The 14,255-nt window shown below is 45.6% G+C and overlaps 1 protein-coding gene across 3 annotated transcripts; it reads right to left on the bottom strand.

Moving 5' to 3' along the window:
- Positions 1–12: 12 nt before the first annotated feature.
- spata13 (spermatogenesis associated 13) lies at positions 13–13,698 on the bottom strand. Of its 3 annotated transcripts, none has more exons than XM_031850516.1 (13): positions 13,222–13,698; positions 7,023–8,594; positions 4,947–5,393; positions 4,445–4,592; positions 4,123–4,250; positions 3,684–3,863; positions 2,964–3,143; positions 2,553–2,732; positions 2,221–2,453; positions 1,551–1,680; positions 1,024–1,399; positions 810–884; positions 13–693 (listed from the first exon to the last, which is right to left on the bottom strand). In XM_031850516.1, the coding sequence occupies exons 1-13, from the start codon at positions 13,228–13,230 to the stop codon at positions 512–514; spliced, it is 3,840 nt and encodes a 1,279-aa protein (XP_031706376.1). In that variant the 5' UTR covers positions 13,231–13,698; the 3' UTR covers positions 13–511. The 3 variants fall into 3 exon arrangements, with proteins under 3 accessions (XP_031706376.1, XP_031706377.1, XP_031706378.1); XM_031850517.1 differs by having other exon boundaries at positions 4,445–4,589; XM_031850518.1 differs by lacking the exons at positions 7,023–8,594; positions 13,222–13,698 and adding an exon at positions 5,861–6,198.
- Between the last annotated feature and the right edge of the window lie 557 nt (positions 13,699–14,255).

Raw genomic sequence — 14,255 nt, 5'->3', positions numbered from 1 at the left:
TCTCACTCGGTATGTTTGTACAAGAGTTTTATTTACAGTGTTAACAAAGCAGGTGACTGTGTCAGTTAATTTATCCTTCGTCTATCTTGTGCTCAGAGTTGACAGCCTCGCAGCAAAAAAAAAAAAAAAAAAGGGTCCAGCCTCTGTGAGATAAACTAGAACCATGTTTGTCGGCGTAAAAGCAGAATATACATTGTCATAATTAACATTTAAAAAATCTTTCAGTTGGGATTTATAAGAGAAAAGGGGGTTGGGAGTCTCTTGAGTGAGCAGCATCTTCACGGCAACACAATACAGAGTCAGTATTTTAACACTTTAGACAAGCCCCTTCCGAGGCACTGAACTTCATGATGCAACAAAATCAAACACACAGAGAAAAACTCATGTGGCACAAAAACGTAATTTGACATTCACAGGAAAAAACATATTTAAGTGTTCTTTTGAGACTTCAGGATGGTTTGGACGTGCTCTGAACATGCACGGGGGGGGGGGGGATGAGGGAGAAAGAGCTTCATTTCTTGAAAAAGGCATTGCGGGTGATGCTGTACAACAGGTGATGAGGCTTTCGTTTTGGGGGCTCGGCCAGTGAAAAGACCTGCTGCTGAGGCACGCTGGTTGGGATGGTGATGTGACGCTGGTGAAGTGGGTGAAGGTTTTGGTGGTGTGGTGGGACAGAACCAGAGTAACCAATGTCTACATGGTGAATGGAAAAAAGACAAAAAATAAAAGTTAAGAATGGAAATAAAAATGAAGATAGAAATTTGATAAAATGTAAATGAAGAGCGGCATTAAGTAAAACATTTCCTTACTTTTGCTCTTCTTCTGTTTGGCTCTTCTGGCATTAACAATGGCCTGTTTTCTTTGCTCTTCACTTATTTCCATTCCTGCCAACACACACACACGTCAAAATATTTCCAGCCACCCCCTTTCTTCCAACAGTCGCTTCACCTTGTTCCCCTTTTACTTGACATCTACCCACAGTAGCAGTTTTGCGTCATGAATGAAAGGAATTTCTCGACTCACCCATTTCTTGGTCTTCTTTGACTCTGTATCTCTCCTTGGCAAAGGCCTGTAACCACCTCTGCTTGTCCTGGGCCTTCCTACAGCACAGCACACACACAAACTCCAGCGTGGAGGCGTGGCGCAGGCGCAGAGCATTCCTCAGGGTCAGGCCCAGGTCTAAGTCCCGCCCATCGGGTACATCCACAACCTCGGTCTGGTCCATATCCAGCCGTCCACGGTAGTGGAGCAGGTCTCTGCGCAGGACGTCTTTTTTACAGAAGACCAACTGGTGGTCAAACAGGAAGAAGCTGCGCTGTTGCATTTTGCCTTGTCGGACGACTCGAGTCAGCTCCCCAGAGTGGATCAGCTCTGAGCTGCGCTCCAGCACATCGGGCCCCTGCAACGGCACGTTTATACAGATACAAGTACAGTCAAAAACATTTATCAAATATATTTAATATTCTTCACCGAAGGGCGGTAAAACATATACACTACATTTGATTAATAACCAGAGTACAACAGGAGGAATATTGATTAGCTCTCATCACCTCCCAGTGTAGAATGTCCACCTGCCAGTGAGCGATGGTGTCGACGCTCTCCAGCCGCCTCTTCCTCTCATTTATCAAACTGGCCACATTCTTCATGGCCTCATAAGCTTTGCTCACTCCGCTGTAGTCACTGCAATAAATCAGCAAAGGAACAATGAGCATAGGGTCCACCGTGCACATTAGATTGATAGAGAGGACATTTCCATTTATAGTAGTTCAATCACAATCATGGACAAAGTAAGTTATCAAACCATGAATTCCATTATTTAAAGTGAATGAATGAATGATTATTGGATTGGTTAATTGGTTAGCTTATGCTAGGCCACAAACACTGTACATATCATTGCAGCTATTAGCATGCAGCTATTAGCATGCAGCTTTCATTGTACAGCCAAGGTAAAGTAATGCTTTACAGACAAGAGTTTCATTGATTCAAGGTATAAGATGTCATAAAATGGGCTTGTTGTAGAATTACATGTCTGTATAGCAACAAGCATCATTGGGTCCTGAAGTAGATGGCTTGAAAATAATGGTGAAGGCTGGAGTGCAGTGAAGTTGCCATCTTTGCTTGCGTGCACCAGAATGTGTAAATAAATAGATGCTCAAAATGTACAATAAGCGCAAGTAGTAAAAGAGTAGTATAACTCGTGAAGTAATGAATATCCAGTACCTGTGGTCTTTGGGGGTGTACTTAAGCAGTTCTCCTAGCTGCAGGGGATATTTACAGATCTTCTGAACGGGCGTGAGCAGGAAACCTGCAATGGAGATGTCGATCATCTGCTGGAGGAGCCGGCAGGCCTCAAAGAAATGCTTGAATTTGCCCGACTTCATGAGGCGCTGCAGCTCAGCGCAGGCTACTGGATGAGTGTTACAATAGTCGGAGTAGATAGAGAAGCCCTCTCCCTTAGGACAAAAGAAGATAGATTCAATGAAAATGTGGAACTACTAAATCAGGTAAATGAATGAGTTGAATTGGGAAAGGTTTTGTGTGGGGTTGCCTACCTGCAAGAGAAAACAAGAGCCGATTTCACTGAGATGCGGTTGGTCTTTGTTGTACTTCTTCTCCAGGTCTCTGAGAAACTGCCTCTGAAACCTGTAGATGTCCTCTATGTTGCTGAAGATGGTCTTCAACTGCAGCTCAGTGAACATGTCCGGGTGTTTACGGCACTGACGGATGTAACCCTGGAAGTTTTACAAAACCAGATCGCTGACTCCACAGAAGGTACGGAAACAGTTCAAACACTGGGCAACAGGAGGAGCTAAAGAGAAAAGTCATTTCTGAAAATGTAGCTTACGCTAAATATTCTAAAAAAAAAAAGTTGAACTTTATTGGAACGTAGGTCAGCGTAAGAGCAGTGTGTGAATCATGTATAGAGAAGCAGCAGCCCGAGATGTAAACATTGCAGCTCTGACCTCACAGATGTCTTTTAGGTGCTTGATGTAGATGCGTTCAGTATTCATGATTTCCTGAACCACGTTGGTTCTCATCTGCTCCTTGTGCTGAGGGCTGTGTGTGTCCCTGGGAGCTGGATCTTCCTGGTCCGCTACACTCTCCACACTTTCTGCACTCGAGTCCTCCTGGTTCACCCGCACCTGAAACACATCCACCACACACACACACACACAATGGGATCTCCGGAGCAGCATTCAAATCATAAATAAATCGGTTTCAGTCAGGATTAGTTTTCCAAACATCTTCTTTCCAGTCCCCACACATGGCCAAACAAATATGACTCTTGACATATTTTTTGCTTTTCATGAAAGCTCCTTAGCAAAATAAAAACTATTACAAAAGATAGAACAATAACTAGTTAAACTACAGAAAGCTCCACATCACTAAGGTAACATGTTTACATGTTACACAAGTTGTTCTCTTGTTCGGCAACATTGATTGACCATCTGCCAATCAAATAATCTCACCGTGGTTACCATAGCCTGCCTAATTAAGACTCAACTGTCAATCAGCTCTGGTCACCACAGAAACCAGCTGAACCTCTGAGGTTTGAACCCTTCCACACACACTGATGAGGGCTGGTGAGGGTTGTTAGGAGCTAAGCCCGTTTGCGGGTCTTTTCCTGTGCTGCTGGAGAGCAAACGTGCGTTTAGACAACGTAGGTCAGGAAGTCCACTTACCCTCACAAAGCTGGAGGGGAACCAGGCCTCCTTGTCAGCCCCCCTGCCCCACCACCAGTCCTTATGCGAGGCATCCAGGACACGGATAACATCTCCAGCCTTGAAGGCCAGCTCCTGCTCCTCCATGGTCACATGGTCCCAGAGAGCCTCAGCATACACCGTGTTGCCAGAGCTTATCCACTGAGAGGAACACACACAGATAAGATAGAAATACAATTACATGCCGGCTAAGCCCGTGTCTAACATGTACGATTATGTCTAGACTTGTGGACACTGCGGTGGTCGTCTGTTCCGTCAAACAGCTTGAAAACATTTTCACATGGCCGTTCACGAGGCACGCATACAACGCGATTAAAGGTTTCATCATGAATTCAATACACATCTTTGGGAGAAGATGTTCGAGTGGTGCAACATGACATGTTCCCCTCCTCGGCTTTACCTCGTTGAGCACAGAGAGCTCCACCCCCGACTGGAGGTAGGGCGTGACATCAGTGAGCTCGTCAAAGCTGCCCTCCTCCTCCTCACTCACGCTGTCATCAAGTGTCGTCGAGCACTCAGACAAACCATCTGCAACACATATACAGAGGTTAAAAATAAATAAGTATGGAGCTGATAACGTTCTGACAAGATCTAAATCATTCAGAAAACAAGCCACAGATGGAGGCACACCCACATTCTCCTCCAACACACTTATTGACATTCCCAGACTCTGCTTTCCCACAGGCTAAAATGTGTGATCGACAACAACCCCGCGTTCTCACCGCTGAGCATTCTGTGGAGCTTACGCCGTCCAACGCGGTCCAGTCCGATGGGGGTGCTCTGGGAGAGGACGGAGGGTCGAAACCTGGCGGACACTGCTCTGTAGGGGGGAACCTGGTGGGAGGGGATGGGCGGCCGCGACAAAAGCTGCTGAGAAGAGACGAGAAAAAAAAACATCCTGGGATTTAAGGAAGAGCTCGCTTTCTCAACACCTTCCTGCTCCCTCAATTGTCAGATAGCCTGTGACTGTTTGACAGATAACATTCATAGCCAGGACCAAATATAACAGACTTTTTCTTTTCTGGTATTTTATGCCTTCACCAAAGAGAGAATTCCTTCTTTGGCAACTAGATCAGCCTGAAGCCAACCACTGAGTCATTGAAGGGAAGTATCCGACCACATTTCCAGTTCATACACAGTAGATGGAAATTGATCTCAGCATTTTCATTGTTTTGAAAAACGATGTGCTTCCAGTGGGTTTAAACCATAACTGTAAAGACTTACAGAAGGAAGGCGGTCGTCTTTCTCCTCAGTATCAGCAGAGAACAGATCAACAACTCCTATGACAGAGATTGGACGCTGCCTCGTGTATTGAACGTCTCCGTTTATGCTGCAGTTCTCACGGCTCTCTCCGTCCCCGCATGCGTCACCACCGCTGTAGTCTTTATGGAATGATGTATTTGCTGTCCTTCCTTCAGCGTGCAGTTCTGCCACTTCCTCTGGAATAGAGTGCTTCCTGGAAACGAGCTGCCCGTAGTCCGAGATGGGACGAGGTCTCGAGCGTCCACTCCTTCGCCTGGCTTTGACGGAGGGTATTTCCGTGGATGCATCTGTGGGTGATGTGGGTGACTCCGAGAGGCATGGAGGAGAGATAGGAGGGGTGCTGCTGGTTGTTGGAGAGACCTCCTCTGTTTGGAGAAGTGCTTCTGGCTCTTGTTGATCTGATGTCGCCTAGGGATCAAAAAGTATCATTCAAAACTCAGTAAGGACGAAGATATTGATTTTCCCCGTTCAATGATCTGCAATGCACGCAGACGTAGAACATGTTTGTTCATCAGAAACAAAATGGTACTCTCCGCAAGTCATAAGAGCTCCAACTAGACACAACAGTCTTGGTTGGATCTCAAGAGGGAAACTTTCTCAGTGAACTTTATCAGGACTCTCCTGAGAAACTTCATTATCATGTGAAGGTATTCAAGTTCACAAAGTGACTGATTCCACATACTGAACACAATGAACCTTAAATGCTTATCAAGTTCAAATAAGAACTGCAATAGAAATTCCACAAATATTCCACAATTAAATGTTATTCTGTATGTGTTGTCAGCATGTATCGTTTACTCAACGCTCAAATATTGGCTAGTGGTTACTCATTTGGAAATTGTTCTGTTAAGTCAGCCAGCAGCATCAAACCTCACCTCTTGGTTCTCTCCATCTGGGTCCGGTCCCCGGCATATACACTGGAAAGGCACACAGTGGACTAGCACCATTGTGAACACACACACGTACGCACACACACACACACAGACTGACCTGTGCCTTTAATGTTTTTGAGGCCAGTAAGAGCCGCTTGATTTGTAAGGTAAACAAATCACATTTTTCCGGTTCATCTTCAAAGGCCAAATCGTACTCTTAGATAAAAGCACACTTCACTATAACGGTGTGTCTATGGATCCCGTCTGCCTGGTGGTGCTGCTAGCCGTCCAAGGCCCAGTGTCCACGGTGCTGGACTTTGATCCACTTGGCTTCAGCTAGAGGGAGGTGGGGGGGGGGGGGGGGGGGGGGGGGGGGAGCAGTTTTGTGCAAGGGCCACTAATCATAAACAAAGTCTAATCATTAACTCTGCTCCTTCAGTGTGCCTGGTAGCACAGAACAGCTGGCTGAAGCACGTGACCCTCAGTCAGTATGTCATACACGGCTGACAGGGAAAAGGACAGTGAAGAACGATTTATGCTTACATCATTATTTATTAGACACCGAAGGGGACTTTGGACACACACAGCTCTCTTTTTTTTTTTTTTTAAAAGCATGCGAGCACAATGCTGACAAGCATCCATACGTTGACATGCAGACTTATCGCAGCGGGTTAGAACCATGCCAGATTCAAAGATCACTTCAGAAAATCACTTCTTAGAGGTGTGATGGTTCATTTCCCAAGACAAGGGTCAATGCCATTCAACAGGAACATTGGCATCCATTAATGATCACGCCCTTCTAGATTATAAGCAAAACCTTTCCACTCTTAATTCCTTCCTCTTTTGAAAGTTCACAGAGAGCCGGTTATCTAGTGATTTCCAATCCCATGTTTTGAAGTCAATGATAAAGATGCTGCTAATGTGTGACACATTTTGCAACTTTGTTCCCTTTCAGTTGCAGCATATTGTATCCATCTAGTCTTTGTAATCAAGGAGACCACTTGCATAAAGATAACACTCGCTTGATGCCATCATTGTATCAGAACATCTGCCTCTCCTGCGCTAATAAGCAGGGTGAGCTAATACCGACTGCTAACAGAAGCTAAATACAGTATGCATAATAAGACCCCTGTCATTTTTGACACACATGATTTTCATCCCTCACCTCATTTGGTAGCATGTTGACTTCAGTCTGATCTTGTTGTTGGGAAGCTTCTTCCTGGCTAAGAGGAGATGAATCGCATCCTGCTGTCGGTTTATAACCACCTGTCGTGGCCGCAGTCAGTGATTTATAATGAGGTTCATAATGAGCAGTCTGCTCTGTTCCCTCTGAGGGCTCCACAGAAACCAGGCTGATAAGGACCTGGTGCTGCTGGGGGCCGTCACTGTATTCAGGCTGTAGAGGAACCAGAGGGGTGCGTTCGACAGACATGACCCGGGCTCTGACAGGCGAGGGCCGGCGCTGCCGCCCGCTGCTTGTTAGGCAAGGCACGCGGCGGGAGTAGTCATCGTGGAGACGGGTCAGGGGTGACAACGGAGTCAGAGAGGTAGGGCTGGGGGAGGGACTTCGCCTGCGTCTGACGGTCAGGTCAGTCAGGCTGCCTACTAGCTTTAGCATCGGCCCCTTGGTCATCGCGGGGCTCTTCCTGCTGCCAACAGCGTGGCCCTGGAGGTCCACCGAGGAGGCGCTGGCTGTCCTCTGGATGTTTGCGGTCCCGTTTGACGTGCTAGTCCTCTGGGTGTCCTCCTGAAGCAAAGGAGGTCCTGGAGACGGGGCTTTGCTTCTGAAAGGTGCATTAAGTATGTGAAGATTCTCTGCACTTCTGCTCAGTCTGCTCAGCACCTTCACATCTGTGCTCTCGTTCACGTTCTTTGTTTGGACGTTGATGCTGGATGTCCGATCTGGTTTCCGACTGTCCGTAGCTTCACTTGTGCCGCTTCCTGCTACCCTCCTGTTCCCCGTGTCCAGTATAGAGATGCGTCCTGCTCCGTACGCTCTCCTGATACTCCTCGAGAACCGCGTGTTGCGCATGAGACCATCTCCTTCCTCATTTTCCTCATCATCGAAGTCCTCAATATCTGATCGACAGTGGCTCATCGCAGCAAACGTTTGGCCATAGAAACTTCCATTTGACACACCGTATCCGTCTGCAAACTTTAAATTATTTGCATCATCGAGACCAGGGTCAAAGTTGGCCACACCTGTGCCATTAGCCATGTCCTGATCCGATGGGTCATGTTCTCCATCTTGGCTGACTGCCCCTCTACTCTGTATACCCTGGAGCACAGAGGAGCGGAGCTTTTTGAAGGAGTCCACAACACCCAGTCCCGGTAGTCCTGACCGGGACTGGGGGACAGTGTTGCTGTCGTTGCTGTGGGTTGAGGAGGAACTGTCGGTGGTTGGACTGTGAGCGGGGAAGGGGCCCTTCCTCGGGTTAGAAAAAAGCCTCATAATTCTTGAGGAATAAGGCTTTCCCTCAGGTTGACCTATAACAGGGATGGACCACGAGGAGGAGTTGATGCCATTCAATCGGTTCTCGTGAGGACCTGCAGTCACCGGCTGTACTTGGGCGCCACACCCGGACAGCAGAGATGGGACTACGCTTCTGTCAGCATGGCTGTGGAATGGGAATATATCACTGAGGGGTCTGCTTTGGATCAGCGGGTCAGCGTTAGAGTTGTGGAGGCTCGGGAGAGAGTCTTCGCTGGTGGACAAGACCCTGTCCTGTTGTTCTGCCTGCAAAACCAAACAGAGATTCATTATTCAGCATAATAATAAAGAATTGAGAGTGTGTAAACTTTACACTATAGTTTCCTCTGCGCTTGTATGTGGGAGAGGAGCAACAGAGAGAATAAAGAGAGAGACACAGATAAACAGAAGGATCTCCCTCAGTGTGCACACACAGGATCCAGAGGAGTAAAACATATTTCACTGAGAACACTACGTGCATTTGTCCTTGGTGCTGTATTTCAATGTCCAAGGAGAGCTGAGGCCCAGGTCGGGTTGGTGTTTTTCCAAGTTCGGCTTTATGCGAGTGTGTGTGTGTGTGTGTGTGTGTGCGTCCGTGTGTGTGCTTCGGGGCAGTGGCAAATGCAGCTCGAGCCTTTGAAGTGGGGCTTTGTGAGCGTGACTAAGCAATGAAACTTGCTAATCCATTGTGATTAATGCAATAAATTGCCCAGTTTTCTCCAGATTACGTCGACGATGAGGTGACGGTGTGGGGGAGGGTTGTGTGGTCTTCAAATCAGTAAACATAGTTGGACAATAATGGCAACATAGTATGTTGAATGACTATACAACGTATCATCCCATATAGACCTACTTTTCCAGACCAACAGAGAAATAATTTCTCTAAAACAACAGTTTGTGGTTGTAATATCAAAATCATGGTGTGAGACCAGACATCCTCTGAGGTTTTGGTTATTAGAATAATATAATATGGTACAAATTTCACTAAAAGTTTACTTTTCATGTTCTTGAAGGGTTTAATTACAGTTAAATGGAGCAACAATTATCATCATATTTACTGTATAATGTTACTTTAACCCCCCCCAACCCAAACCCTTTATTTAATCCATGATAAACTACATCATCAGTATACACTTTTGTTATAAATAATTAATTAATTGAATATACCACTTCTAAATGCCAATTCAGGGATGTTAAAAATATAATTACTTCAATCACTGCTGATTCTTTTACATTTCTTGTCTCCTAAGAACACACCTCACTATATTGTTATTATCATTCAGGTATTCAACATAAAAAAAAAAAAGTCACCATCACTTCGAAGGCAGCGCTGCCTCCACTGTCTGCTATCTAGGCTCCACATGCTGGGAGCTGCGGGGCCCCTGGAGCGCTCCCATACCTCCCGCCCTCATGCGTGTTCAGCAGCAGTCGGGCTCTCTCTCAGTCAAACTCTCTGTGGGATCTTCTGTCACTTGGACCGGCTCACTCCATCACACAGAGCACTTATGTAAACACAGAGCCACCGCTGCCAAGCACCGCTGCTGACAGACAGTAAACACCCCCTCGTGAACAATGTGCCGCTTTCAAAGCTACGCTGAATTGTCTTCTTGTACTTTCTCCCTCCTCTGCCACTGAAAGGATCACTTTGAGGAGCAGCAGCTGGAAAAAATAGACGCGATCAATTATTCCAGCTGTTTTTCAAGCAGAAAGATTAGATAGGAGAGGAACTTCTACAGCTCGAGTGGCTTGTTTCTGTTTTGAATACTCGTGTCGTGCGATCGGCCAGTCTACCGACTGTGCCATCCTTCAACACCTTTCTGCTTTCTCCCTAAACTTGGAGCAGACTATCACAGGCCACTTGGCTTCTACAGGTCTGGCAGGTCTGTTGACAATCCATAACTAACAATTGAAAAAAAAGATCAAACACTGACAACTGCAGTTTTCTTAACTATGAAAAGCTGCTCTTACTCTGAAAAATATAATACAAAGGAATACTTAACTGGTTTTTGTTTTTTACAAGGTACTGTATTATGTTGTATGGGAAAAGCATAATTCCGAGAATATTTTAAATTTATCTCTAAAAGTCAAGATCAAAAGTTTAAATCTTTGGCATCCTCTCCTCCATATTTTCTTAAGCTACTACGTCCATGTCTACAGCTATGCATATTGCAACATCCAGACAAATATTACTCACGTATATGTTTATTTAGACGCCCTACTGTCTGTGAATGCAGGTCACTTTTCCTGTGAACTTTCCTATATCATCTTTGCTCTGCCTCCGTACCAGGATCACTGTTGCTCTGTGGCTGTGGATGGGAGCGGTGCACTGGGGCCCTGGTCCACAGTTAATTAAGAGCTCAGGGAGGAGCCCCCCCCCCCCCCCCCCCCCCACCCCCCCCCACCCCCCCACACACACACACGGCAGCCAGCTGGAGCCAGCCTCAGATTAGACTCCCAGAGACGAGGATGAAAACACTCACCCAGATACATAAACAAGTATACAAGGGCTCAAAGCATGCACTGCAAAAACACATGCACAATTAGTTCGAGCATCCTTTCACATATAGCACGGCCCATGTCCATGTGCACTCACACACATGCGTGCACTGAGCTGAGCAGGGAGGAAGGCATTTAAATCACAGACTCCCTTCCTGTTGGGCTACAAAACCCAGAACGGTTATGCAAGGAGTCATAAATGCATAGTGATTAGTGACCTTACCCATAGTTCACCTCTGCAGAGGCATGTCCTGCCTGAGGCTGGGATAAAACAAATTAGGTCAAAATGAACTGAGCATTAAATTGAAAAACCACAAGACAGAAAGTATCGAGGGAAAGTTTTTCTGTCATTTTCCGTTCTCTGGATTAACTCGGAGACAGACACAACCGCCCCGGAGCAACACCGCCATTCCTTCGTAAGCTGTCACATTACTGGTCGTCTATTTGTCTCAAGGAATGAAGACATCGCTCTAACATGTCCTAAAACAACACGCCATAATGTTTTAAAGAACAGATTGGCTGATTAGCTAAATCACGGTGTGTAACCGGGGTTCTGTGAAACTTAAGCTGCACACATGTTCAGAACTAGAGCAAAAATTCACTGTGTTTTGTCTTTCAAATGAATCAGTTCACATCGTGGTTGTACAAGTGCCTCGATTATAGGCACTTGTACAATATTGAATCCATATTAAAACCTTACTAGCCTCGATGCTTGTTATCTGACTTTACAGCCTGTTCCCTGGCAAAGATTAAAAAGCGTCAGCATAAAAACTCTGAAGGAAATGTACTCTATGAGGGACCAGTGTGTGGGAGAGGGAGTGTGTATGTTTGTGTGTGTGTGTGTGTGTGTGTGGCCTATTCCTCTCTATCCCAGTAATAATCTTATGAGCGGAGCTTTACCAGTCTGTGGTCAGGACTGGTTTCATCTACACATGATAGCCTAATCAGGGCGACAACTAAGCTATTCAGCACTGACTGAGAGTGACACCCAAAGCTTGTAAACAGCCCACAAGGGCTTGACAGCAGGGGGCCACTTAGCCTGTGTGCACTCTACATTTTAAGGGGGGAAAATTAAGAGATAAAAAGGCAAAGATTCCACAAACGGTATTCATACAAAATATGTCACCTATGTTGTGGTCACATGATTATGAGATCGACAACGTGTCCAGTCTGGATCATATGCTACCGGTTCAGTTTCATGGGTAAAGTCTCACATTTTTCCATGACCTAGTTCCTCATATTTTGATATGCAAGATAGAAGGAGATTAGGAGATGCCACGCCCCTTCCTATAGAGCGTGGGAAGTACAGATACAGGCCAAACCAGGGAGTGTCACCACTCTCACCTGATCTGCTGTGGACTGTCGCAGAGACAGACGGACAGAAATCTAACACCACACAGTGCACAAGGCTTAGAGAGGACAAAACACCACTGAGTCTCGTTGTTAACAGCCAACAGTGTAACCTGACAGCGATGCAACAATAACCATAAGACTCATTATTCAAATGGGGATCTGAGACAACCTTAATCATGGGTTCCCATCGGTTTGTGGGTTGGGAAATAGTTTACGCTGCAGGTTGATATGAACACAGCATTTCCCTGGCACAGTTGACTCAGTCACAGCCCTGAAAATGGCTGGTAAGTTTCTTCTTTGCTCTATGGTCTGAAGTAGAAAAATAAGAAAAGTAATGCAGACTACATTCATAAACTACAGACAATTTGCCCTCTTTTTAATTACAACCGTGTATAATATAAAGTAGCCTGGTGTAAAATGATATCGCAGTAGTCTACCGTTGTAAACATTTATAACCTCGTTTTTATACATCCTCTATAAAGCAGAGGAGTGTGGCCCTTTAATATTTAACAGTGAGTGATCTTGACACCACAGTTCACCTCTAGTATAAAATAACATCTGGGGAGCCACGAAAACAAGATATTTAATTGTGAGAAAACTGTAGTGATGGCTGCAGACCTGTAGCTGAGTTAGTACAAGAAGGAAGCAGACTCTGGAGCTATGGAAGGGGATTACACTGAGAAGTTTTCTAAGCCCACAAAGAACTCGGGGCCAAACTGCTTATTTATTTCTGCATTAATTAACTTTCTTTGGCCATAAAGCTCTTTGTAGTAAGTGGCCTCCCCCCCTCCCCAAACCCCTCCTTCACCAACTCCCTGCACAGCCTGGCATCTCCCACATCACTATAACAACCACGGCTGTAATGCACGACAATAACCCCCTCTGGTCCCATTTCACACAGCAACACAAGAGGGGGAAATCACCGCAAACTGTAATGCGACACACGATTATAATAAATCATTTAAAGGTGTTGTAGCATAACTTGTCGCTTGTTTTAGCTGTGACTTAAACGTATGCAGATAATAGAAAACATAAAGTTGCTCACCCTGCTCATAGTCGCTGATGTTGTCCTCCTGACCCGTCTTCTCGCATCAACAGAGCAGCTGTTTTCGTTGTTTATCCATGGTGGAGTAGCCCGGGTTTCTCTGAGCTCCCTGCTGCCTCGCACTCGTCGTCTCGCAAAAACATGTCGGGTACAAAAACAGCGACAAGTGCGCTGGCTGCTGCTGACTAGTTACCCCGCAACATATTGAGACAAATGGCTGTCTGACTCCTTAAAGACACTGGGCTAGCAACTTGAGCTAGCTCACGAGCTCACTGATCAACTTTTTCTTCCACCGACCGGCAAAACCTGTTTGTAGTCAAGGAACCGCACAAAATAAATACTGAGTCATGCCATTTCTTCCGAAGTTGTTATTTCGATGATGAGTCCAGTTCAAACAGCTCTTTCTTGCAGGATCGAGCTGGCGAGCATCATTAATGCACTTGTTGCAGTGTTTCCAGGGGGCGAGGCTTCAAGAGGTTACTGGTTGACCACAGCATAGACCATACGGCTAACAGCCAATCATAATTTAGTAGATGAGCCCGTCACCGCGAAGCCACGCCCACGGTGAAACGCTCTTCATTGAAGAAAAAAAGGAATGCTGCTCCTCATTTCCTGCAGCTCCTTGAACAAAAAAAGACTGGACCTTCCAGTTGCTGTAGCAGGTCTTCCTCTTGTAAAGTTGCCAAGACAATTAATGTCTCGGGTATTTCTGTTGTGCATGCCTATCCCCAAATACCTGAGTAAGAATCACTTCGTGACACTTCCTGAATGTTGTATTGGAACAGAACAACGAGGAAAAATAAAAGACAGAAGCTGAAACAACTTTTGCTTGCGTCAAACACCACGCCTCTATTTGATGTGTGATGATGTTGTTTTTTTATTTACAGGCTGATAATCATTTTACGTCATGCACATGCCATACCAGCAGTGGGAGACAATTCAGATTATTTTAAAGTAGCAATGCAACAGTGTAAATGTCCTGCATTTAAAATTTGATTTAAGTAAAAGTATGGAAGTATTACCAGCAAAATGTA

Source organism: Anarrhichthys ocellatus, unplaced genomic scaffold, assembly GCF_004355925.1.
Source record: "Anarrhichthys ocellatus isolate YVR2014 unplaced genomic scaffold, GSC_Weel_1.0 scaffold10, whole genome shotgun sequence".
In the NCBI taxonomy this organism is placed as follows: Eukaryota; Metazoa; Chordata; class Actinopteri; order Perciformes; family Anarhichadidae; genus Anarrhichthys; species Anarrhichthys ocellatus.
This window is presented reverse-complemented; position numbering and strand designations above follow the sequence as displayed.